The sequence below is a fragment of the Eubalaena glacialis genome, chromosome 9 (assembly GCF_028564815.1).
Source record: "Eubalaena glacialis isolate mEubGla1 chromosome 9, mEubGla1.1.hap2.+ XY, whole genome shotgun sequence".
In the NCBI taxonomy this organism is placed as follows: domain Eukaryota; kingdom Metazoa; phylum Chordata; class Mammalia; order Artiodactyla; family Balaenidae; genus Eubalaena; species Eubalaena glacialis.
The window spans coordinates 119,285,736-119,312,125 of record NC_083724.1 but is presented as its reverse complement, the minus strand read 5'-3'; the positions used below and the strand labels follow the sequence as shown (position 1 = coordinate 119,312,125).

At 42.3% G+C, this 26,390-nt stretch overlaps 2 protein-coding genes across 3 annotated transcripts in view; one reads left to right on the top strand and one right to left on the bottom strand.

Moving 5' to 3' along the window:
- GALNT7 (polypeptide N-acetylgalactosaminyltransferase 7) overlaps positions 1-26,390 on the top strand; it is a 136,977-nt gene that overhangs the window by 18,665 nt on the left and 91,922 nt on the right. The window lies entirely within an intron of this gene.
- On the bottom strand, positions 18,501-18,936 carry LOC133097570 (ATP synthase subunit g, mitochondrial). Its single transcript, XM_061199496.1, has one exon. The coding sequence runs from the start codon at positions 18,875-18,877 to the stop codon at positions 18,566-18,568; it is 312 nt and encodes a 103-aa protein (XP_061055479.1). The 5' UTR covers positions 18,878-18,936; the 3' UTR covers positions 18,501-18,565.

The window sequence follows — 26,390 nt, the reverse complement described above, 5'->3', positions numbered from 1 at the left end:
GGTGGTTAATTATGAGAGGGAAGAAGAGAAAGGAAATTGGAAATAGTGGTCTTTGCCACAGAGTAATAGCATGTAAGTTTTTTAATGATAAAGTTGTAAATCAGGGGTCAAAAGCCCCTTGTCACTCAACCTTTGGCTCTACCTAACTTCCCCTTCCCTGGAAAGATCACCTTGGTTTTGGTATCTGGTGTATGTTTGGTCTTCTTACCCAAACTTAAAATCTGTGACTTTTTGTATCACTTGATTAACTGTTGGTCCTGAGACTCTCAGGCTTGTCTGCTAAGCTCACATCAACAGGAGAAAGTTTTAAGTTCCTCTTATGCACCTGTAACCACCAAGCGGTACTTTTAACATAGTGTTATCACATTGAATTACTGTGGTAATTAATTTTATCACATCAAAATCCTGTTCTTTTGTTTGTTAGATTGTTAATACATTAAATGGTTTCTTGGTCTTTTTTTCTGCTAACTGGATCAGTCCCCCCTCCCTGCATCGGGAGGGACACTTTTATCCACTGTCAGAAACGGGGGGAGGATGAAAGGGAGAGGTGGGAGTGTCAGAATTTAGCAGCTCACAGGAGGGGAGGGCCCGGCTAGATGGGGTTCAGATCTCAGGGGTGGCCTGGTGAGGGCCCTGGCCTGTTGTATCTCTAGAACGTCATGAGGCTGTTTTGGGGGTCAGGGCTGGGTGGGATAAATGCTGGAATCTGGAACCATACCAGCTGCCGTGGTGAAGGGCCTTTACTCGGAGAGCAAGCAAAGGAGGGATCTCTTCTGCCAGCCTTCCTGCCGCCCTCGAGCGCTTCCTGTTGGCAAGGCCTAAAGGGAGAAGCGTTTGTAGAGGTCCTGACGCCAGGGTGGAATAGAGAAGGGAGGGTTAGAGCCGAGAAGACAGTAGTTTAATGACCAGCACGGTACTTCCTGGATATGAAGTCTTCCTTTGGGACCTTCCTGCTGGAAGGGTTTGGGCTAAACAGCGCTGAGAGAGAAATCAGGGAGTAGGTCTGCACTGGCCCCGAGGTGGATCTGACTTCCCAGTGAGACAAGAATAGGCTGTCTTTTCCAGGTGCCCTACCTGCATGCACACGTCTCGCGCTGTCCCACACCTGGACCCCGGTGTGTTTACGCGAGAGAGCTCACCTCCATCCTCGCAGCCTCAGAGTTAAGGACACAGCTAGGATTTTCCTTTCTTTCCTTTCGAAACCTGTTATGAAGCTGCTATTTATACATCTCCTTGAGTCTTTCTTGAGTTTCTTTCCAGGGTCTGTGGCTCATTTAAAAACGACTTAAACTTTGTCGGTGTCTGGCATTTTGCTGGGCCTTGAAACAAAGATGATGAGGCGGCAGGCTCCGTCCCCAGGGAGGTAACAGCCTAGTTTGTGGGACAAGGTGAATGTGAAGAAACGAATATCACACGCTCAGTATTAAAATAGAATGAACTGTGCCTGGAAAGTGGAAACGAGAGGCTCGTGGAGGAGAGTTGACTTTGGGGCTCATCCGCAGAGGTGGGACTTGGGCGGGCGGGGATGGGGAAGGGCAGCAGGCAGAGACTCGGACTCGGGGCGGGGAAGGAAGTAGTTACGAAGCTGGCGCGTGCCCTGTACGTACTTCATGTTACGGAGAAGCGTTACTCAGTTGTCCTGAAAGCATCCTCGTTTCGGCTTTAAGGGGATCTTCTTGTTTCAGAATTTTGAGTTTGACAGGCCTCCTCCCTCCCACCCTGTCTGTTAAGATTTTCTGTCCTTCAGCCGTATTCTTGCTGAGTTGTTCACTTTTATAAGCAAAAGAGTCCTGTTATTTTTTCCTTATCTTCAAGCTGAAGCTGTCTCATCCCGTTTTCATATTAGTTTCCGCCCTCCCACCCCAGAACAGTTTCTAGTTTCCGTATGTGGGACCTGTCTTGATGGGTATCAGAATCTCCAGACACTGAAAGCTGCCCCGGCTGCCATGCCTCGGGGGGAGGGGGCACTTCTATATGTGCAGGTGAGCTCCTGAGTTGTCGTCATTGCCTTGAAAGGCAGCAGAATTAAATTGTAGGGGGGGAACCAAAGGGCATCTGCCTAAACCTTTCTCCCTCCGTGTTCCTCTCTGTGACAGTGTTTAACGTCATCCTCTGCATAACATTCTGTTTCGAAGGGACCTGAAACCACCTCCTGGTGTCTGCCCCTGTCCACGGTTTGGAAGGCATAGCCCCGTCCCACGGACACAGCTGACGGGAGCAGAGGTATCTAAGCTAGATCACTTACAGCCTCGGTCCTGGGACCTTTGAGTCACGTGGCATTGTCCACTAGAGGTGGTCTGTAGGCACAGCACCACGGTCAGCTCCTTAAACATCAAACATACGGGGCAGAGTTTGGGGAGGAAAACCTGGAAGTCTTTCTGAGGAAACCAGTCATCAGAGAAAGGAATGGGGTGGACTTTCTCCCCAGAAGCAGAGGTGAAAGATGTTATAGAGAAGGACAGGCACAGGAGACAATTCTACTTCTGCCTGAGAACCTTCTGATTTCCCCGAGACCTACCTGTTCTTCCTGCAGATTAGGTTCTGTGACATTTGCCTGCATCCTTATAATAAATGCCATTTTGCTTAAGCTAACTTAAATGGGCTTCTGTAACTTATACACAAAGAGTAACATGCGCCCCATACAGAAATAATCATCTGCTTCAAGCCAAATGAATTACTGTCGTGGCAATTATATATATAAACCAGAGAAGGTTTCTGGGCAGGACTCTCAAATCCCAGACAGGACGTTGCTCCTCAGCCCCCATGTCTTCTGTCGCTGCCTCTGTCTTTTTCTCTCCCCAGACCTCACCTTTGGGTCTGAGGTGTGGCCATCAAGGAAGATGAAGCGTGTTTTTGTACAAGAGTATAATCTGTTTTTCTATAATTTTTTAAGATGTCTGTCTGGCTTTCTGTTGATCTTTTTTGACAAAGAATCATTAACTGTGATATATAGTATGATTATATATAATATGAAATTTGTAGAGATTTCTGTTTAAATGAATGATAACCCAGAAGGCAACAAAGTAGAAAAAAGGAATTACCTCCCAAATTGTTGGCAGTTAGTTAATAGTGCTAATGAGTAGTGCATTTGCTTTAACTATAATCTCAAAAATTAATTTTTTTTTTCTGGTTAAGAAAACGTATCATATTTACTTGGTTTCTAAAGAATATGCACTTAATGAATTGGGAATAAATCTGTCATTTACTGGGGAGGTGTCCGAGTGGCTTATAAAATCAGATGATTGTACCAAAGCTGTAGACTATTAAGTTTTAAAGACGAGGCTAAACATGTTCAGTTGTTAACAGTATTCATCATTTATTGCTGTATTTACTCTGAGTTTTTGGCTAATAGATAAATTTTGTTCACAGGCTATGTAGTTACGGAATTTTATAGTGAAAGCAGTTAAACTTAGTTTTCAGCTTTCTTATTTGTAAGTGGATTTAAGGTCTTTTTGATAGTCTAGGAACCAATTAAATATTTCTTTAACGGTTCAACTAATTGCTTCATGACTTTATTATTTATTTTACTGTATTTGCTTAGGGTACAGAGTATTAAAAGCCTTAAGAGCTAATAGAAGGTTAAAGACGCTAATGATGTAAACTAACTGGAGTCCTTATTGTCAGATTTAATATAACTTTTTAATACACAGTATTTATAGAGACATGTTTTGTACATGCCTTGAGTTTAGTTCACTTATCAAGTTGGAAAGTCTGTCTTACTACCCAGGGTTGTTAAATACCATATTGCAACTTTTAGAAAATATTTGGAAAGTTTGGGGAACTTTTTTTTCTCAGCACTTTCATAATCACAGTAATAGTCTGTGGCTTTGAGTGTAAATTTAAGGATTCATTATGGTTAGAAACAAGGGAGAGATGATGTTTGCTGACAATAAAATGAAACTAATACTAGGTTTTGAATCTAAGCACTTTTGTGGAGGTAGTTTCATGTGAGCCTTTGATTAGGATTTTATCTTATAAAAGATAAATGTAATCTGGCTTTTAGCAGTGGGTGCGTCCAGACCGAATCTTGACAATGTCCTCTCTATCTTTTGTTGCTGCTGAAGAGACCAGTGAAAGGTTGTGTGAACCTGAGAACTTCCGACTTAGTTTTCCTCAGCTAAATTTCAGCCCAGAATCAGTGGTTAAGGGGCAGGTGCTAATTTTCAGTGCCCATTTAATACTAAAAACTCAATTCATTCATAAGATTCGGTTTCACATACACATGAAGTATTTATAAAGCCATTTCTTTCCTTTAATTTCAAGACCAAAATACAAAGTGTGCCTCTGGGATTTGGAATTATGTGTTGGGCTTGATGAAGCGTCATTAAGCAAGTCTGCCATACCTCTTATACTTTATTTTTACTTGTTCAGCCTCTTCCCTAAGTATTTGTGACCAACTTGAGTTATTTCTTAAAGGGCATTTAAAACCGTCTGTCAGACGGGTAAGTAGAACAGTCTTCCAAGGATTGAAGGGGGTCTGAGTGACCAGCTCAAGTTCTAGGCTAACCTTGCAGTGAGTTTTGTATTTGGACCAGTTCTCTGGATCTAATGCAATTCCATTCATTCCAGAATTTAAATGTACATGCTTGAGCTGGTTCTCTTTCTTAGGATCATTCTGCAGAGGAACAAAAGTAGCATAGAATGCCCCTCACTTCCCAGGGCCTCCAGCATCTGTGAGTGTAAGCCAGAAACATATTTTCTTCTCTAGGGACACTGGGTCTGAAGATAAATGATTTCGCAGTGTAGGAGCAGAGTCGTCCTTACCCTGATGAATCCTGGACAGTCTGATCACCATTACGAATTTTGTTCCATTCCGTGCTTACTGTGAGTGTGGTGAGTGAGATGGGGAAGGGAACTTCGGCTTGATGTACTCAGATGTGTGGTCTCTTAGACAGTAGACAGACACGAGATCTGGTGTGGCGTTCAAAGAAGCTTTCAAAAATGTCATGTGGTATTTAATAATGTCATATGGAAAAAATACATATCACCATGTGGCTTCTATTGTCATTTTAATTTAAACCTGAAAACTAAAATGTGCCTCTTATTGATGTTATACATTCAAAAGTGTAGCTGCCTTCAAGTTATATGGAAATTAATAATAACCCTAACTGCTCACTTTACTTGCTTTCAGATATGAATGAGATACTTATAGTTATTTGATAGTTCCCTAATTAATAAGAAAAAAATTAACCTTTGCACAATGCATGACATTAAGTTATATATAATTACATTGCAGTTTCCTAGTTCATATTTTAATAATGGAGGGAGTCTGGAGTTGGAATGTATTTAACTAAGGCATTTGATGTATTCCACAAGATCTAAAAAGAGCTTGGAGTTTGGAGCAGGCGTAGGCACTGTTAGTTGGTAATATGAGGATTGTTGTTTGGATGTCATGAAAACAAATCAGTTTAGCACTTAGCGTGCTGTAGTGTAGTAAACCTAACCTCAGAGCCGTTTCCATATTTGGACTTTGCTTTTTGAGCATTATCTTCATTTCTGTTGTTTAAATATCAGATTGATGCATATCCAAGTTGGGTTCTTTGCCCAACATCCAGAGGTAGAGGTAAATTTGAGAGGTATGTGTATTTCAGAGAAAGTGAAATTTTTAGATTCTGTTTTATTTTTTGCAGGGAAACAGAAGGAACTATATCATTTGAGATTGTCAAGATACGGGTAGTAGGGATCTGATTCCATGACTTCCTTCTTTTTATAAGTTCTGTAAAGTAACCCCAGAGTCTCAGATTCTTATCACTGAAATCATATTCCTGTCTTAAACACAACAATTCTGCTATGCAGGATTTCTGTAACCTGAGCTTTTATAAATTTATACTGCATCTGGAGCCTATCATAACATGCTCTCTTAGAACAGGAAAGAAATTTCATGCATATAAAGCAAGGGAAGGCGTAGGGATGGCTTTGATAAACCCTGGACCAGCTTCTATGAAAAAAGTAATTCATTTCGTAATCAACTTAATTCCAAAATGTGAAAAAGACCTTTCTCTTCTTTCTGAAATCTTATCCTGTAAAGGGATAGAAAATGGTACTACTTGTCACCAGAGATATTCCTATTTTGTTTCGAGCTTAGATGCCATAGTACCTAATGTGATCGAATATTAAAAAAAAAAAAAAAAAAAGAGTCTCGCCACCGTTCCTTCTTGTCCGGGGATTAATTGTGCCATCACAGTGTCCACACACATGGGGGTGGTGGGAGCTGGGCTGTCCTCCACCTCTGGGGCATCCTGGCCACCACACCTCACCAGGCACCCTGCGCCCAGACCCAGGAGCGCAGGGACGTGCAGGCCGAGTGGAGGGAGGACGGGAGACAGAGGGAGGGGCAGGGCTTTGGAGCCGCAAGTTCTGCCTGGGAGCCCTCAGCCACTCTCCCGGTTGCCAGGTAATTGGGGCAAATTACATAACCTTTCAGAGCCTCACCCTCCTGATCTGTGAGATGGGGATCCTACCACCCTCAGCGGTCTGCCCAGAGGGTTAACCGTAGCTTAATGCACGGTTACCCCTTACGATTCCTGGTTGGGGAAAGGAAGCCCAGGACTCTGCATGTGAGGGAGGAAAGGGGCACAGTAAGGCGTGGTCTCCAGGAATAAACCCTAATTTCCATACCAACAGGGGACAGGTGACAAGTCCTGTGATGGAAGTAGCCTGTTGTAGTGGCTGAGGCCAGAGCCAGGCTGCCTGAGTTCAAATGCCAGCTGTGCCGCTTACTTGCTTTAGAACTTCGGGCAAGTTGTTGGACCTCAGTGACTGAATATTCGGGACCCCGGGAGTGCCTCTTCTGGGAATTGTTCATATACGCAAGGTTCTTAGGACACTGCCTGGAACGTAGGGACCACCTGCTAAAATAGATGATGCTGCTGACGATGGTGTGATATTCCTATCCCGTTCATCAGCATGGCCATTGTCCCCGTCATCAGAAGGTGATGGTGACATCATTCTCATCTTCATCATAGACTCTACCTGGTGCCTCGCACAGCCCAGATGCCCGATATCCTTCAGCCCCTCCTAATGGTCACCCACCACGTAGGCACTGTCCTACACAGGAGATTAAAACCTGTTTCATCTGTTTTCTACCCACGTTTACTTCTAACGAAAAAAAGAAGTTCTTGAGGATGTATAAGTCTTAAGTTTGGTTGTCTTCCTTCTATTTTGGGCAAATGGGGAGGTGGTGATAGGGTGGAGGGTAGGATGGAACAGATCAGAATCTGCAATGAGCCACTTGCTGAAAGGAGATGAGAATCATGGCTCTGTAATAATAGCGAATTATCATAAGTGACAGTAAGGCACTGAAAGAGTCATCATGTTCCTTCTGAATCAACAGAAGTTAAAATTTATCTGGAATAGTTTTGGCATTTTATCGATTTCAAATTCTTGGAAGATTTAGCAGTCCAGGTAGAGAATACAGAAGTCTCAGTTGCTGCAAACGTTCATAACCCAAAGAACTCTTTCCCTAACGATTTAGATAAATGAGGGGTTTTTATGAAGCTAAGGAAATTATTCAAATTCTATTTGTACATGGAGGAAGTCATTTAGCTAACCAGTTATATTTCTAACTTCTGTCGCAGCCCTTTGGAATTAATCATATCACGTTCCATTGAAAGGCACTCACCTTTTGCAACATGACAATTTTATGGCAAGAGAATGAAATGTCAGCCCTTTCCCTTACAGAGAGCCACATTTCTCCTTGATTATTTAAGGCCGAAAGAAAACCACTCAGATTAATTGTTTTCAAACCATTTTCAGTTATCTGCATGTGTCATCCCTGCTGCCCTGTTCTAAACCACTTTGTTCTTGGATGCGCTTTCTAAAATCTATAGGTTTCTACACTTTAAGAAAGGGAAAATATGAGTATCTCACTTGACATACCATTTTTTTTCTGGGGAATCCTAATTACTACACTAATATCAGAGAGCTGACAACCTCCTACATGTTTTAAGGTTCCAAGTGCAAGACCTAGTTATCTGAATAGCGTATATTCTCTTCTCACTAACAGAAGTTTTAGTCCTTTTTAAATTAATGCTGTCTGGTCTGTAGAGGACGCTAAGGGGTGAGAGGTGCATGTGTCCTCATTAAGGATCTTGCAGCAAATTTATTTTGTAGGATATAGTTGTTTCCATTTTTTTAGTACAGAGATTCTGTAATTCTGAAATTCTATATTTTAGAGTGTGTTGAATGTCGCTCTTTATTTCAGTGAGACAAAAGTAATGTTCTCAGTGAGAAAGGGATTAGAATAGCATTTCTCAAATATTGCTTTTGAACCTCAGCTTAAAAGAGAGAGATGTATCACAAAAGCTTAAGAGGAAGAGAGAATATTTATGGGACAGCAACTGCATGCTAGGATGACACTAGGTGTTTTCATAGAGCATTTAATTCTCACAATAAACCTTCAAGATCTGTGATATTATCCATCTCAAATAAATTTGTTCAGATTAAGTATGTTGCCTAATGGCTTTGTAAATTATTGTTTTGACTTCGTTTTAATGTCTTTAAAGTTCAGAGCCAAATTATTTTACTTACTTTTAGCAACTGTGTAATACCATTTAGAATGAAGCTTGTGCTTACCTTTTTTCCCCTTGATTTTACTGCCTTCATTTCTCTTTTCTGCCTGATATTTTAAAGCTTTTTATTTTATTTATTTTTAATTTGGCCGCACTGCACGGCCTGCGGGATCTTAGTTCCCCAACCAAGGATTGAACCCAGGCCCTGGCAGTGAAAGCGCCGAGTCCTAACCACTGGACCGCCAGGGAACCCCCTCTGCCTGCTATTTTAAAAATTGTATTTTTCTGGTATGTCTTTAGGTAGACCGCCTCCTATCCTTTTCAGTAAAAAGTAGGATTATTAAATTAACTTATTCACTAATTACAAATTTGGCCAAAGTCACACAGGTAGGATATGGAAGAGCCTGATATTAATATGATTAATTGCAAAATACTTGCCATTCTCAATGCACTTTGCTGCCTTGTGGAATCCAAATAAAAATAAAGAAAAATCCTTAAGTGCTTTGAATGCATTCACAGCTATTGTAGGACTAGGGATACAATCTATTTTGAGCAAAGAGAACTGGGTTAAATTCTATCTCTATATTGAGCCAAACTGGGAAGTCATTTTCAGTCTATGGGATTCAGTTCAACATTGCACTAAGTTAATGGAAATGCTTGCTCCCATTCAGAGCAGACGACCAACCGATGGTATCAGAGAGGAAATCTTAGGAAGAGCACCCTTTTCCTGGTAACTGCAGACTGTGTGCTCCAGCCTTCCATGTTAATTGTCCTGCAGGGCCTAGGAATGCTCCAGCCAGGCTGTCCAGACCCCGCAAACATCTTTTCGTCAACTCCCACTCTGATGCCATTTTGCTGCTTTACCTAATAGGAAGGCAGAGAACTGTCAGATCTCTATCTCTTAGCGTTTTTTCTTTTTCTTTATTTAAGTATTTTATTTCCAAGTTGTTGTTGTTGTTTGGTGTTTTGTTTTGTTTTTTTAAATTTTTATTGGAGCATAGCTGCTTTACAATGTTGTGTTAGTTCTACTGTACAGCAAAGTGAATCAACTATATGTATACATAGATCCCCTCTTTTTTTGAGTTTTGAGAAAAGTGACAGTCTGCCTGAGTTTATACTTCTAAAGAGAGAAAGAGAGGAAAGAGTCTAAGAGGAAACACAGCAGATCCTATCTTTGTGAATTGTTAGGAAGTCTAATTTTCAAGTTCATAATATCCATTGATTTTTCTTCTTTCTGATGATTATCGCTGTTCCATAGCACCCTTGATAATTGTATGATACCAGTTGTCTTTATTTTGCCAAAGGGCAACAACTCTTCCGTGTTTCTGAGAACCTGAGAAGCAGACGCTCTTTAAGGCTTTTTTCCTGGTCTCTCCCCAGTGTGAGGCGTGGGGCTGGCGCTGAGCGGGCCTTGCAGACGTTCTCCGAAAGGCAAGCACAGGTGGGTGGGTGCAGCCCTGTACCAGACGTTACACAAGGCACACCCACCGCACCTACTTCTCCCCGAGCTTGGTGGGCCGCCGAGGAAGGAGAGCCTAGTGTGGGCCTGCACTTCCCGAGGGGCTGGGCCCCCCGCTTTGTGTCCCCTTCTTTCCTGCCCTTCTGCCCCTGGGGACTGAGCCTCCTCTCCTCTGTGGTCTGCACGGACTGGCGTCCATCTCCCCACAGCCCGTGCAGCCCTCTTGCATCGGCCCCCTGCCTTCCAGAGAGACGCCCTGCCCTCTGCCTTTCTCTTCCCGGTTACGGGTGTCCTCCTTGTACCTTGTCTTTGGTTTAAGTGGGTTCTCAGGAGGTGGAAAGGCGAATGTGTCCAGCCTTGCCATCTCAAGCCAAACCTTACTGTGGCTTTGGATGGATAGGATTTCACATTTTTTTCTGTAATCAGACCTACAGATGATTCCTTTTGAGTGCTACCCCTCTGGTACCACGTTTAGAAACTTTTTCCGTTTAAGATCATGTTTTCTTTCAGTGCTTCCATGAATTCTTTCTTACATTTAAATCTTAGTTATTAATTTCCAGAACTTATTTTTGTGGGTGGAATAGTTTAGAGATCTACTCTTTGTCCAAATGGTTCACCGATTGCTCCAGTATCATTTATTAAATACTCCAAAGTTTTGACGTACCACCTTTATTAAATACGAAATTCTTACATACGTTTGAGTCTGTGTCTGAACTTCGTTTCGTTGATCTGTCTCTTGTCCACGCTGGTGCCAAACCTTTAATTGTTGTGCTTTCAAAGTCCATCTTAATATCTACGGGGCAAGCCTCTCCCCACCCTGCAGCATCATCGTTCTTCACAACACTGAGCTGGGGCTGCCTTCCCTCTTCTCTTCTGTAGAAGAAAGGTTTGCAGCGTCGCACCTTTTGAGCGGGGTTGCCACGGATCAGCCCATCTCTCAGCTCTTCTGGGTGTCTTCCCAGGGGCAGGAGGGAGAGTGGGACTTCTGTGTCACACGCATCCCCTCTCCACTCAGGTTTTGTTCTCACTCACTCCCAGGACTAGGATTGAAAAACCGGAATCCTCTCAGATTCTGTGAACGTTTTTGCGTAGTTACTTGGAGCCAAAAGGAAAATGGTCCTTTAGGCGGACTCAGCACTGCAGGCATTCCCACCCCCGGCCCTGCGGTCCTTCCCCGCATCCCACCGCCCTCCCATCTCTGGCAGCCTCACCCTCCTTGGCCACTGTGCCCCCGGGAGGGTGCAGGCAGCCTAAGGCCCCTCGGGTTGGGTGCCTTTCCCACCCCGACCCGCCAGCCCATCCTTGGCTTCCCTCCCGGGGCCCAGCACAGAAAGTTCCTGACCTTGTGTGCCTCTGTGCTCAGGCAGAGCTGGGCACCTAGCGATTCAAGAAGTGCTTATTTAATTACACTTACACAGAAACACCACAGCGTAAACATGGCTCCTTCCAGCCAGAGGAATGAGTGCTTGCTTCCTGGCAGGAAGGATGCCAGGAAACCTCCGCTTTGGCGTCTCGGTGGGCTTTAGCGCATGTGTACGAGGAGATAGAATTTCAACATCCAGAGCTCACGTTCGTTGACGGTTTCGTGAACACACTTAGAGCAAAGTGAAACATGGTCACCCCTGCACAAATATCAGAAGACAAGGAGAGCAGAAAATCACTTATACTTTCTTTTTCCTCTTACGTCTGCTGTATTAGTCCCATCCTTCTTTTTGATTCTTCAAAAAGCTAAAATGTTAAAAATGAACCGGTTTCTATGGAAGATACTTGACCGAAACTCTATTCTGGTACTGTCCACCAGAAAAATAAATGCAGGTCTCATATATAATGTAGAATTTCTAGCAGCCACAGTAAAAAGTTTTAACCCAGGTGAAATTAATTTTAACATAATTAACTCAATATATCCAAAGTCATGTCTCAGCCTGTAGTCAACATAAAAAAAATATTGAGCTTCTTTAATTTCTTCATTGCCTTTGAAATCTGGTGTGTATTTTATACTTAGAGCACGTCTCACTTTGGACCAGCCGCGTTTCACGTGCTCAGTAGCCACATGTGAGATCATCTTCTAAATTTTGGTTTATCTTACTTTGTCCTTCTATTGAAAGTAACTGTTTCTAGGAGTTCTTAACTAGGGGTGCCTCTAGAACCACCTGGAAACTTTCTCAAAATGTGCATTCCTGTCTGTACTCTCATTAGGATCTGGTATGGTAAAAAACTGTGTGTGAGCCTGGGCATGTGTGTTGTTTTGAAAAAAGGTACATAGGCGGTTCTGACAAGTACCTTTAATTAAAAACCACTGAGCTAGTCCAGTTTCTTCATTTTACCTATGACTAAACACATCCAGCATGACCAGCTTTCCCAGGGAGAGTGAGGGTACACAGCTGAGTCTTCCAGTAACAAACCTGGCATCCTTGCTGTACCATGCTCCTTGCTCTTGCCAACATACATGTAAGTAAGGGTACGGATACTGTACGTAGATCTTCAGTAACAACAGAGGGACCGGCAGCAAAGGGGATCTTCAGATTATTCTTCTGGTTGCCAGGAAATTAAATGTACAACACCATAGTGGTATGCGTTCCAGTACACATGCGTGCGCACACACACACACACACACGCACGCACTGTCTATGTGCTCTTGTTAATGGAAGTTTCATTGTGATGGACATGACTGGGTGGATTTTATATGACCTTCCATTCTCCTGATGTCTTTTAGACATTAGCATTAGTCTATAGCATCGTGGATTGCTGTTTTGAAACTGCTTTTAAAAATTGGTATCAAAATTGCCGTCAGTCTATCGAAATTATTTTAATGCATTTCTAGTCATCATGACCTAATATAAAAGTTCTTCAGCATCTCAGTTTTCAAAGTGTGAGAAACACATTCAGCTCGAGTTTTCCAGGTTAAATTTCCATATCTTGAAACGAGTGACAGAACTGCCAGATACCAGCAGACCATATGGTTGACTGCTCTGTGATTTTATGGAATTCTCTAGCAGGTGTGAGTCACATGGCTTTCTTTTCTTTCTTTCACATAGAACTGACAAGGGCAGCCCATGTACTCCACAGAAAGATAATAAATCTCAGGTCATCCAGAGGTAATGCCAGGATTATTTCAGATGAGTTGAAGATTAGGGAGCAAACTGTTTGCTAAAAGGCAAATCAGTGTTAAAATAACACTTATTCTGTATGACGTAACTAAACTTAAAGGATTATCTGACAGTTTTATTTAAGGCAAGTGAATTTAATAACTATTTTCCTAGTTCTTTGATCGACATCCTTATTAAAAATCAGTAGAAGTCTGTCTACAGAAATTGCAAGTAATTAACAAGGCCTATGAAATAAAATAATGGTATTCTTAGTGCCCTGCAAGTTCCAGAGTGTTTAAGCAGCCTTTTAACAGTAATCAGGATGGTTATATGGCTCCAAGTTGAAAGAGTCTTGAGTCTAGATTATCCAGACTATCTTTGTAAAAAAAGACTTTTTAAAGAGAGCTTTCGGGTTCACAGTAAAATTGAGAGGAAGGCACAGAGTTTTCTAGTAGACCCCCAGCACCCCCCCACGCACAGCCGCCCCCGCCATCGGCATCCCCACCAGGCGGTACCTCTGCTGTATCCGATGAACCTACCCCGACAGGTCATCACCCCCCGAGTCCGTAGTTCCCCTTGGGGTTCACTCTTGGTGTTGTACGTTCTGCAGGTTTGCACAAATGCATAACGACATGTCTCCATCGTCATGGTATCACGGGGTTGTTTTCACTGCCCTGAAAGTCCTCTCTGCTCCACTTGTTCATCCCCTCAGCCCCCTGCCTGGCAACCACTGATCGTTTTACTGTCTCCATAGTTTTGCCTGTAACTCTTTTTTTTTTTTTAATTTATTTATTTATTTTATTTTTGGCTGTGTTGGGTCTTTGTTGCTGCGCGCGGGCTTTCTCTAGTTGCGGTGAGTGGGGGCTACTCTTTGTTGCGGTGCGTGGGCCTCTCATTGCAGTGGCTTCTCTTGTTGCGGAGCACCGGCTCTAGGCGCGTGGGCTTCAGTAGTTGTGGCACGTGGGCTCAGTAGCTGTGGCTCACGGGCTGTAGAGCGCAGGCTCAGTAGTTGTGGTGCATGGGCTTAGTTGCTCCGGGGCATGTGGGATCTTCCTGGACCGGGGATCGAACCCGTGTCCCCTGCGTTGGCAGGCGGGTTCTTAATCACTGCGCCACCAGGGAAGCCCCGCCTGTAACTCTTTACAAGTGAAAAATTCAGACTGAGACCCGAAGACATCAAGGGATTAACTCCATGTCGCCCAGGGACTCCTTGCCTGCCCCCGTCTTCTGACTCACCTCCCTTTTTCATGGGCTATGATGGCCTTCTGTTGTTGCAGTGCCCTAGTGTATGAAGATGTGCTGATTTGCTCTAACATAATGATTAAAAACATTGTGAGATCTGACTACTGGACTCAACACACAATAGAGTATAGATGAGCAGCGTGGCTTCAGTGTTTCAGAGTTCCGTCTGTATGTCCTTCTGTCTGCCTGTCCTTCTGTCTGTCTACTACTGGGCATTAGAGAGTGATTATTTCTTCAGGAGTGCATTTCTTATGACTGAGTACAATAACCAAATTTTAAAAATAACCTTTTATGGAAAATACTAAGACCTGGGACCACAACCCTGTTTTCCCTTTAAACATACTTGATCCCTTCAGGAAAAATTCCACTTTGGAAAGTGAATGTAATATAATAAATAATGCACTGGGTTATATATGGGTAGAGTATGGGTTGCTCTTAATTGACTTCTAATATATTAAATATTTGAGAAAAATGTACATATTTGTTAATAATTTTAAGTTGACCAAACGATAAACAGAAGACTCCTTATTTGGAATGCTCTGATGTGTTTTTAGTATTCAAGATGCTTAATCTAAATAAGAAGAAATATGATTTCTCTTTTTACATTCTCCACCCATCCGGCGGCATTTTTCTTTTTATGCCGGACAGTGTTTTTATTGCACAATTAAAACTGACACACCTGATCCTAAACTCCGTGTGCTGTTCAGGTGCCCCGAGTGAGGACCTGCCCCCCGTAAACTAGCGGTTTGTTAACCAATGCCATTTCAGAATGTTAAGGAGAAGTGGGCTGAAAGCCAGCAAGAAAAAGCTATGGCGATGTTTGCAAAACTGGTCAGACAGTGTTACAGTTGAGCTGTGATGGACAAACAGGAATAATCACCGTTGTCTGAGAAGAGTCTCAGCTTGATATTTTTATTGCACACTGTGTACTTCACAATCAAATAAAGGAGACTGTTTGCACACATCCTTAAAACTATAATCTGATAGCTGTATGGTGATTATTTCTTAGTAATTTTTGAAGGTCTGCCCACCAAAAAACTTGTAATAAAACTCAGTCTTATGAAATTAAAGATTAAATTAAAAAATACAACTGTCCCGATAAATATTAAAGCACTGACATGCATGCAGCACACCAAATCTAGTTGTTTTTATCAACTTTAGTTTTAAAAAGTCTTTCGTCTCCTTGAATGAATTACATGAACAGCCTTTCCTATTATTACTAAGAAGAGTTCTTCATAATTCTTTATAGCAAGTTTGATTTTAGACTAAGCGTTTTTAGATAAGTTCAAATGGATTCCTCCGCTATGCATTTCCGAGATGTTGACCCCTGCACTTCGCTAATGTTCTGTATTTCACTTCATAGAGTTAATACAGGGGCTTTTCTACCGCTCCAGGCAAATTTGGTAAACCTCAAACAATCTCTGGTTCGCAGAAAAGATCGGGATGCCTCTGAAAATAACACACAACCCAACGTTATTTATATTTTTTTGCAAGACACAGCTAAGATGCAATCATTAGACTGTCTCCTTTAACCTTGATGTTTTAGCAGAAGTTCAAGTGTTGTTCCTTTAAACAATAAAGTTCAGTTCACAAGACAGGATAAGTACAAAGCTCTTGAAAACTCCAGAAGAGTCCACGTCATGATAAGTATCACAGCCTTTGGATTTTGATAAGCTGAGAAGCTTTATGCTGAGAAGTCATCAACTTGTGTTTTGACCCGGATCACTGTGTAAAGGGGGCAGTGGCTTCAGGCTTCTTATCTCTAAGCATCTTGCCCCCGGGACACAGAGTGTGCTCCAGGGGAGAGAGCAGGATCTCAGCTTGAGGGAGAGGAGTCTGCAGGGGACTGAGGGCCCTGAGAAAACAACCAGATTGTAAGAAACCTTCAAAGAGAAAAGGAACGGGCAGACCCAGACGCTCCCTAAGGCAGAGGAAAATGCCGGTTACGTGCACACGTTTTGTGTGCTCTCCATAGAGCGTTTCCTTGCTCCCAAACTCGCAGCTCTGTGGTTCTTTTTCATTCTGTTCTCCCAGCCCCGGTAGTTGTCCAGCATTTTCCAGAACGTTACTCCACACCTCTGCCATAGCAGAGGCCACACCGGCACATCCTGGCCCCCAGCCTGAGGCCGTACTTAGGGGAACACTCACTGCCTGAGTCGTGGTCACGTGCCAGTGCCCGGAGCCAAGCTGTGGTTTGGACGCTGCGCCTGTTCCCTCTGTGACCGAATCGTCACTGCCTGCCGGCTCCTCCTCACCCCCAGACTCAGCTCCTTGAAGGCAGATGCTGTGACCCTGGTCTCCGTTCTCTGCTGGGAACACGGTGGGCCCACAGAGAAAGTTAGTTGAAGTTGCAAATCCAGCCGTCCGAGAGGTTCTGAGTTAGTCCCCTCAAATTTCTGTTTCTCTCTTTTTAATCCACTTCAGCCCTAGGGGCACTGGTTAGGTAAGGATGAGAGCTGCCAGCTGGGCGGGGGCCCATCGCTCACCCCAACACCTGAGGACGTCCTGGGCATGGGGCGTCCCTTCCGGGAGCATTCTAACAGTCCCTGGGGCACTCGACCCCTGGGCTCCTAGAGAAAGTTCTAGAGCTGGTCCAAGGGCTGGGATTACAGCTCCAGCAGCAGTGATATTGGTGTTTTTCTCTAGCTGTAAAAACTGTAATTCTATATAAAACGACAAGCAAAACAAACCAACCCCCAAAAATAAAATAAAATAAAGCCCGTGTGTGAATCTGTTTCTCTGGACGATCTTACAAAGGCAATAAAATTAAAACATGCCAGAGTCTTCGTTGTATGAGAAGGATAAAAGTACCTGAAAATGAAGTTGATACGAAAAATTCAGTAAGTAAAGTCCTTTAATTATAGAAAATTTAATGGTCCTTTAGGTTTAGCTATCGTGGATAGGGTCTCAAGACTTCTCCAGGCATGGGATATTGTAAAACTACCTTTTTGAATTAACTAAGGAGCTCATTTCTGGTAAATGAAATGTTAGAATTATAGAACCATATAAAAACCACAATTCTCTTTGTCAGTTATTTTTGAAACTGTTATTTCGACTGCATCTTCACAAACATTCAGATCCTTGAAACTGGCTTTAATGATTACTGAGAATGATGTCCGTATGTTGTTTCCATGTCAGATGGTTCAGTAGGTTAACTCTTCCCTCCATTAATATTTTTTCAGCCACTGATTTATGTTAGCAAACACTTTTCTTCATACAAAGTGCCAGGGTAAACTTAAATCTTGTAGCTGGTCAACAATTCCAAGTCAGTACAATCTAAATGCACGAAATGTTTTATACATCCTCCTTTAGTCAAAATATATTGTTTTTATTTCATGTGGCAGTAGTCCATTAATTTGCCCTGCTTATAACTAGTAAATATCTGACATCTTTAAGAATGTAAGGTTGAAGTGAAAAGCATGTTTTACTTTGTGCATTTTAAAACAGTTTTCCACAAAAGAAAAAGCAAATCAAAATTTCTCTGTGCAGCCTTCTTATTTGAATTGGATTTAATATCTGCTTCACCCAGAGACTTGAGTGTCAGAGTTGTCTACATTTCTTCGCCTTAAGTGATAGGGGGTGGTGGTTTAGCTGTTTGTATTTTTCCTTAAATCTTCATACTCATATTTATCCATATGCTGTACTTAATGACACACAGGGTGGAATTTAATATGCCTCGTACTTCTGTGTAGATGTGGGGAGGCACGGATATTCTGTAGCCTGACTTCACTCGGACACTCTTTAAGGACTGGGCTGATCAACTTGCCGCCTTGCTTATGGAAGACAGTCCCTACTAATAGGTGCTCCATCTTAAGGGAAAAAATACTAAGGGTGCCAACAGTTGTTTATAAAATACCATCGTAAAGCCATCAGGCTCCAGAGAGCTGGCTGATTAAATTTCATAATAACCTTAATTTCTCTGACTGAGTCAATTCATTAAATTTTCTCCTGGCTTCTGGAGACAAGGTAGGAAAACAGATTAAATTCCTATCCCTTATGCTATCCGTTGGGCTTGGCGGAGTTTCTTAAAAAGTTTAAATGATAGTAAAGATAGATGGTTTATCCTCAAATCTTAGCATAGATGTTTTCTGTAGATTAGAAGTCATTTCATTTGTGAATGAAAAATGGCTTCTGATATTTTTTATTTTTATTTTATTTTTATTTTTTTATTTTATTTTTTTTTTTGACACATTGTCTTATTTTATTCAAATAGCGGTCTGCTCACACATGGTCCAAGAACACCCAAATAACAAAGCAAAGATTGGTCTTCAAACATTATAGCCAATGATGCCACGCTTGCCTATGATCTCGCCAACATAAAACCACATCCACACCTCAGTGGCCACCAAACCATTCAGTAGAGCTTCCTTAACTGTGAGCTGTTTGAAGCTACCAGTTTGAGCACTACTGATAATTTTTTTCAAGCTCTGAATAGCTGTAGGGATCTCAGCAGGGGTTGGAGGAACCAGCTCAACCTTGGCATAGTGCCAAAATGTGGCCAATCGAGGCTTCGAGTAAGTCACAGCAGCGCTGACCAGCGCCGGGGCCTTCTCCGCGAGGTTACGGACAAACTGGGCCATGGTTCTATGGTTCTAGGACAGAAAGCCCGTCGCCCCGACTGGCCGGCTGAATGTCACCCTCCCGGTTCTGATATTTTTTAAAGAATGAATCTTATTCAACTGCTCCAGGCTTAGAAGAGATTGTTGGAATTTGGGGTTGGGTGGTAGTTTTATTCCAAGTACTCTTCTAATTGAATAAATATGAGAAGTTTTTCTGAAAGCTAAAAAGCTTTATCTTAAAGTAAATTTGAGAGGATTTTTTAAATTATGGAGAACTATAATTACGGAATTATAGTATCACATTTACCTAAAATTCTCTGTGAATATTTTGTTTCCTTTGCTATAGAAACAACACCCAGCAGTAGCCGTTGTGAAGGGGGTGTGTGTGTGTGTGTGTGTGTGTGCACGCGTGTGTGCGTGCACACACACGTGCACGCATGTTTTTTTAGTGGAGGGCTGTTTGAAGGAAATTCTGTAATGTACTCTAAAGAGCAACTCTGGCAATTTTCTCAGCCACTTCGATTTCCTGTTTCCTTTTATTTTGAGCATTACTGTTCACATTGTGTTGGTTGTAGGATGGATAATATAATATACAGTGCAAATAGTAGTAAAATAATAGTAAAATTTGTGCTCAGAGTCAATTGTAAATATTAAAATGGTTTTAGTAGAGAATGAAAAGCGTATGTGTTCTAAATTTTGGCAGTTGCCCAATGCCCTGATCCATCCATCCATCCATCCCTCCCTCCCTCCCTCCCTCCATCCCTCCACTCATTCATTCGTTTAATTCTACAAGCACTTACTGACCCCTCCTGTTTCCAGCCCTGTGCTACATGCTCCGTGTGCAAAGATGAATGAGTCATGGTCCCCCCCCCTTAAGGAGCCACCAGCTTCCAGAGGCTTGGTCATTTCGGTGGTTTTATTTCTTTTCATCAACATCTGTCTTCCTGGAGATCTGCTAGGTACTAGGGATATAGCAGTAAAAAGACAGGAATAATCTCTTCTTTTATGAAGTTAATCTCCAGCCCAGTAATAGAAGTCAACATGAATGAAATAGAGAAGCAAGAAATATTGAGCTGAACTTTTCAAATAGAGTAGAACTATCCGTCAAATTAGTACACAGATGTGATCCTTTGGTGAGAAGCTAATTAATAAATGAAATGAAAGTAGAAGGTTTTTTAAAAAGTAGACTATTTTTTAAAACAGTTGTAGGTTCACAGCAAAACTGAGGGGAAGGTACAGAGATTTCTCAGATAACCCCTGCCCCACACATGCATAGGCTCTCCCATTATCAGCATCCCTCACCAGAGTGGTACACCTGTTATAATTGATGAACCTATAGTGACATATACTAATCAATGAAAATCCATAATTTATATTAGGGTTCACTCTTGGTGTTGTACCTTCTATGGGTTTGGACAACTGGATAATGACTACCGTTACTGTATCATACAGAATACTTTCACTGTCCTAAAAATTCCTCTGTGCTCCACTTAGGCATCCCTCCATCCCCTGTAACCCCTGTAAACCAGTGATATTTTTACTGTCTTCATAGTTTTGCCTTTTCCAGGATGTCACATAGTTGGAATCACAGCCTTTTCAGATTGGCTTCTTTCACTTAGTACTATGCATTTAAGGTTCTTCCATGTCTTTTCATGGCTTGATAGCTCATTTCTTTTTAGCACTGAGTAACAGTTCTTAGTTCAGATGTATCACAGTAGATTTATCCATTCACCTACTGAAGGACATCTTGGCTGCTTCCAAGTTTCGGCAGTTAGGAATAAAGCTGCTATAAATATCCATGTGCAGGTTTTTGTGTGAACATAAGTTTTCAACTCCTGGGTAAATACCAAGGAGTATGGTTGCTGGATCGTACGGTAAGAGTATGTTTAGATTTGTAAGAAAATGCCAAACTGTCCTTGCATTCCCACCAGCAGAGAATGAGAGTTCCTGTTGCTCCACATCCTCACCAGCATTTGATATTGTCAGTGTTCTGGACTCTGGTCATTCTAATAGCCGTGTCGTGGTATCCCATTGTTTTAATTTGCATTTCCCTGATGACATAAGATGTTATGTGCTTGTTTGCCATCTGTGTATCTTCTTTGGTGGGATGCCTGTTAAGGTCTTTAGCCCGTTTTTTATTTTAATTGGGGAGGGTTATTTTTTTAAGAGACTAATTGGAGTTGTGGAACTACCAATGGAGATGACAAAACCAGATTCTAAAAGAGCAGTTTCTAGGCTCAGTCTTGGGAGATTCTTAGCATTTGACTTTTTGAGAACTTTAATATTTCAGTAGATTAACTATTAAATAGTTATTCAATTAACTATTTTAACTTTATTTGGAAAAGGTAGAAGTCAGATACCAGTTTTATGTTTTTATATCTATAGATGTTTTTTGATGAATTCAAATAATAATTCAAATGATAATAATAATTGAGTACTAAAAGTACAGGTCTACTAATGAGAAGCGTTGAATTCTTTTTTGGGGGAATAACATTTTGCTTAATTGGGATTCACAGTTAGTACTCCCTGTCCTCACAATCAGTTGCAAATATTTACCTGTTAGTGCTGATCTGCAGTGAGCTCCAGCTCTGACTCAAATGTTGGCAGGTGCTGCGGTCACACCAGGCTTCCCTGTATAGGCAGGGACTTCATTCACTTGCAGTTAGCTCAGTGGCGTGTCATTCATATTTATTCCACCACACCCACTCTTTAATTACTACCGTTCAGAGAGATTGATCTGGTGAGAGATACACCTGAACTGAAGCAGGAATCATAAACGGGCAGGCCCTTTGTTTTCCTCGCTCCATGCTCTATAGAGCTGCCCCTCAAACCGTCAGTGGTGACAGAACACGCTTGTTTGTTTTTTATTTTTATCCAGTCACAAACCAGTACCTCTATGCCATGCAATGAAAGTGAATTAACAGAAAAATGGAAATTTGAAAAACATACACAATACAAACCCGAGTTAGATTCAGAAGATATACAGTTAAGCTGTCAGATTGCTTTAAAGTTTCTAGGTGCTGCCTTTTCCCTTCTTTACCCGCCTCCTTGTGGGTCCAGAACACGGCCCCTCAGAGTCTCATGTCCTGCCCCTCAGCACATGCTCAGCGATCACGTAAACATCTGCGTGATGCGGCGTGTGTTTCACAGAGAATTCAGCATCATCTTAGCGATCTGTACATCGTACCTCCGTTTGGTATTGATTTGTTTTTAAACCAGCTAATTTTTAAAGCTGGGGGTGTGAAACAGTGAAAACTTACATTCTGAGCACCTCCTTAGAAATTGTGAACTTCCCCTCCCCCTTTTAACCTATCACATTTAAGCAGGACTTTTCTGTAAACTCCCCTCATTTGGTCCTTTTGACAGCTCTGTGAGGTTAGACACATTACTTCCCCCATTTTAAAAATGAGCTAACGCGATTTACCTGGGATAATATAGCTAATTAGGGGAAGACATGGGCTGGAAACTGGAATTCCCATCTCCTATTTTAGAGCTGAGACTAACCCCCTTCTATCCCTGACCTCCAATGTTTTAAATAAAATTGCTACTAAGGTCAAAGGACCAGACTGCTAGTTTCTGGCTCTGGATCTTTTTTGGCCATAGTAGTGTAATTTTCTTCACAGTGAGAAACTTCCTCAAAAAAAAATCCAAAAAAGAAACAAAAAAACCCCATCCTAGTCTCAGCACTTCTCTAAATCAGTGCCAGGAACCACTTGTACTTAGATGGAGCTTCCTAAGGATAAGCAGTCCTCTTGATTTAACAAGGTGAGCACTTTGAAAGCTACCTAAGGAGTGAGTTGGAGAGTTTTTGAGCTTTGGTACTGACCGTAATCAAAAAGTCAGGTCAGGCAGTGTCTGTATTCTGCACTTGTGTTTCAAATGTCCTTCCACCCCTTTTTAATCTGTATCCTGCCCTGTTCTAACCCATGTTAAGTGTTCAATAAATTTGGTGAATAAATTAAGTACTAGTTTTTTAAAATTAGTACAGTAAGATTTCTAAGCTTGAATTACATTAGTAGTTTAACTTTGATCTAAGAAAAGCAGATAATACTAGTTCTCATATAAAACAATTCTGTGATCTAGAGTAAGGTATTCAACAGTAAAAACATTGCTATTAAATTTTAAAATTGCACAGTGCATTCGGTTGTATATGCTTTCTTTAGGAATTCCTTTACTTCACTTTTGGAGTAAAACTAACTCCCTTAAATGAGACCCCTAGTCCAAAATTTGTCAAATTAAATGATTATCAGAATCATTTCAAAAATGTTAAAATGTTACTTTCCCTTAATTTTTTTATAATGAAAATTGTCTTCAAATATACAAGAAGTTGAAAGGATAGTACAGTGAACATCCCTTCATATGAACACCTCTTAGACTCAACAGTTAATAATATTCTGACAAACCTGCTTTCTCCCCCTCCCTCCCCTCCCCTTCCCACTGTATACACAGACCTCTCTCTGTGGGTCTCAGCTTGATTTGATTTAGGTGAAACCTTTTCGGTAAGAATACTTCTTCATTGTCATGTGTGCTTCATGTTAAAGCACATTAGGAGGCAGAGGATGCTAGATCGTTCCATCATGAATGGTGCTGTGTGATCACTTGTTCATGGTGGTAACTGCCAGATAGGTCTCTTTTTCGTAACAGCAGATGTGCAGGAGCAATGCTTTGGCACCACGTGAATGCTCCCCAGCAACCTGTCTTCACCTGAAGGTTTCAGCATCCTTCGGTCCCTGCCGGAAACCACTGTTTCCTCCACAGACTCAGCTGGCATTCTTCTGTAAAGGGGACCATCCCCTCATCCACTGTGGCTGGGCTGTAGCTCCTTCTAAAAAGCAGGGGTAAATGCTTAATGCTTTCTCTTTAATTACTATGTTTGGAGTAGGTGTCACTAAATCAAACTTTCCCCTCATTTTTTCAGTTCCACTCTTCTTTCTGACACAACCAAATTGACTCACTTTCTGATTTCCTGCCTCAGACCCAGAATCAGCCACTTCTCCAAACAGCCCCAGTTCCTTGTCGTGAAGGATGGTATTTAGAAGTCAAGCGCTAACGTTAGGTGCCCCCTTTCTACTTTTAGGTCATTTCTTCTAGGCCCTTTCAGTATTCAGAGCAAGGAAACATGTGGATTTCTTTTCATCGTGAGTTCATATTGATACTTCCAATTTAAATGTAACAAACTTTTTGAACATTTTTATGTCTTATTTTGAAAATCTTGCTTCTTACTAATATATTTGCTTACTTCCTTCATATATACATGTTTAAAATTACAATGTCAATATTACTACTAAGAAAGCAACCCTGAGGTTGAAGATTTCTTTGCAGTTCTTTCTGTACCTGAGGAGTTTTACAAAACACAAGTTTCTGTACCCCCAGATCTTTTGAATCAGAGTCTTGGGGGGATATTAGTGTCAGCTGGTAGGTTTGTATTTTACAAATAAATCCGTGCTCTCCTGCCCTGGTCAGTCTTGGGATTTCTGGAATGTGGGAGATCTGTTTGCTTTGGGTAATATTTCCCCCCTTTTTATTCCTCCTGAGACATTTTTATAATTTGATTACTGTATAATGTAATTGCTGGATAATTGGCACAGAGAGAAGAATGTAAAGACACGGGAAAGGGATTGCCTGGGAAACATAAGAAAGGTCAGGAATTTGGTGGGAGTTGTGTAGGGAGCTTAGGAGCAACTGCCTTGAACGGTAACTTTGCGTATGTTCAGAACCTGTTCTCTACAGCCTCTTGCCTACAGTTCTTTAGAGGTCTTGAAGCAGTAATCCGTCTTGAGGAACATTTTAATATCTACTTAATAACAGCCTAACATTTATTGCATATGCGGTGTTGCCCGGCCCTCAGTGTTTCTGTGCATTACCTCACCCCCTCCTTGCAGTGATCCTGTACTTGCTTGCTATTATTCCAACTTTATAGGAGAGGAAACTGACTTAAATACTGTGGTCTCTGCTTGCTGAATGGCTTCTTCAGGAAAATACCAGGTTTCTCTTCTTGGAAGTTGGGTTCTCCAGGAAGCGGGCTCTGAGCTGGGGTCGGTGCGGGGTTCTGTTACCGGGGCTCTGGGGGCAGCGGCTTTGGGAGGGAGGGGCTGGCCCAGCTGCACCAGGCTGAGCTGTGATGGGGGTTCTAGAAGCCCTGGCCCTCACACACACGGAGCCCCGGATCACAGGTGTCCATCCCGTGGAGAGAGGGAGGCTGGGCCTGGGACCGCTGCCTGGATGGTCACTCTGGGCTACCCGGTCCTGCCTTGGGTGAGGCAGCCTCGTGGCCACCGCAGCAGCAGGGGTCCCCAAGGAGGTCTGGCTGCCGGGACCGTCCTGTGCCCGGCCACCCGCAGCTGGGGTCAGGGGTCCTGGGGGTTCTTACAGCGCCTACCACATCGCCAGTAAATTTGCTGTGGTTTCTCCAAAACAAACCATTCTGGACAAAGATTTTTTTTTTTCTATGACTATCCGTTTCTTATTTTTCCTGTTGAAGATGTATGTTAAAAGAAGTCAAAAAAGATTGCTCTTGTGTCACTCATCGTAACCCTAAAGGCTTTCTTTTAACCCAATTTTATCAGCCTTGAACCCTTGCCTTGTAGGATACTGGCCGGGCCAAGTGTTTACATGCAGACAGCCTGTTACTGTTGTTTGCAAACTTCAGGTGTTCAGCTTCTCTAATCCAGTCCGCAAAAGTTTGTTCCCTCTATAACCATGCTTGAAAGTTTCTCGAAGAAGTCAGCGCCAGAGACAGCCTTATGCTGACGCAAGCTAGGGACCCCGGAATTCCAGACCCCTCTCTCATCCTTCATCCTGTGTCTTCCGATGAAGAAAGTGACTCGCTTTCGCTTCACAGAGACCCCCTTCCAGCTTTTCGCTTGGGCTGAAATAGGGTGTCGCTGACCCCCTGGTGTTCCTCTCCCTGGTTCGGGGGACTCAGTGCTCTCAGCAAAGGACAGTCCTGATGGTTTCCTTTGAATTAGGTCAGGCTGCGTGTTGTAAGTTCACTTGCTTTGAGGCTATGTCTGTCTTCGTTTTTATTAGAGGATCTTCTTTTTTAAATTTTTTTACATCTTTATTGGAGTATAATTGCTTTACAATGGTGTGTTAGTTTCTGCTGTATAACAAAGTGAATCAGCTATACGTATACATATATCCCCATATCCCCTCCCTCTTGCGTCTCCCTCCCACCCTCCCTATCCCACCCCTCTAGGTGGTCACAAAGCACCGAGCTGATCTCCCTGTGCTATGCAGCTGCTTCCCACTAGCTATCTATTTTACGTTTGGTAGTGTATATATGTCCATGCTACTCTCTCACTTCGTCCCAGCTTACCCCTCCCCCACTCCCCGTGTCCTCAAGTCCATTCTCTACGTCTGCGTCTTTATTCCTGTCCAGCCCCTAGGTTCTTCAGAACCACTGTTTTAGATTCCATATATATGTGTTAGCATACGGTATTTGTTTTTCTCTCTCTGACTTACTTCACTCTGTATGACAGACTCTAGATCATCCACCTCATTACAAGTAACTCAATTTCGTTCCTTTTTATGG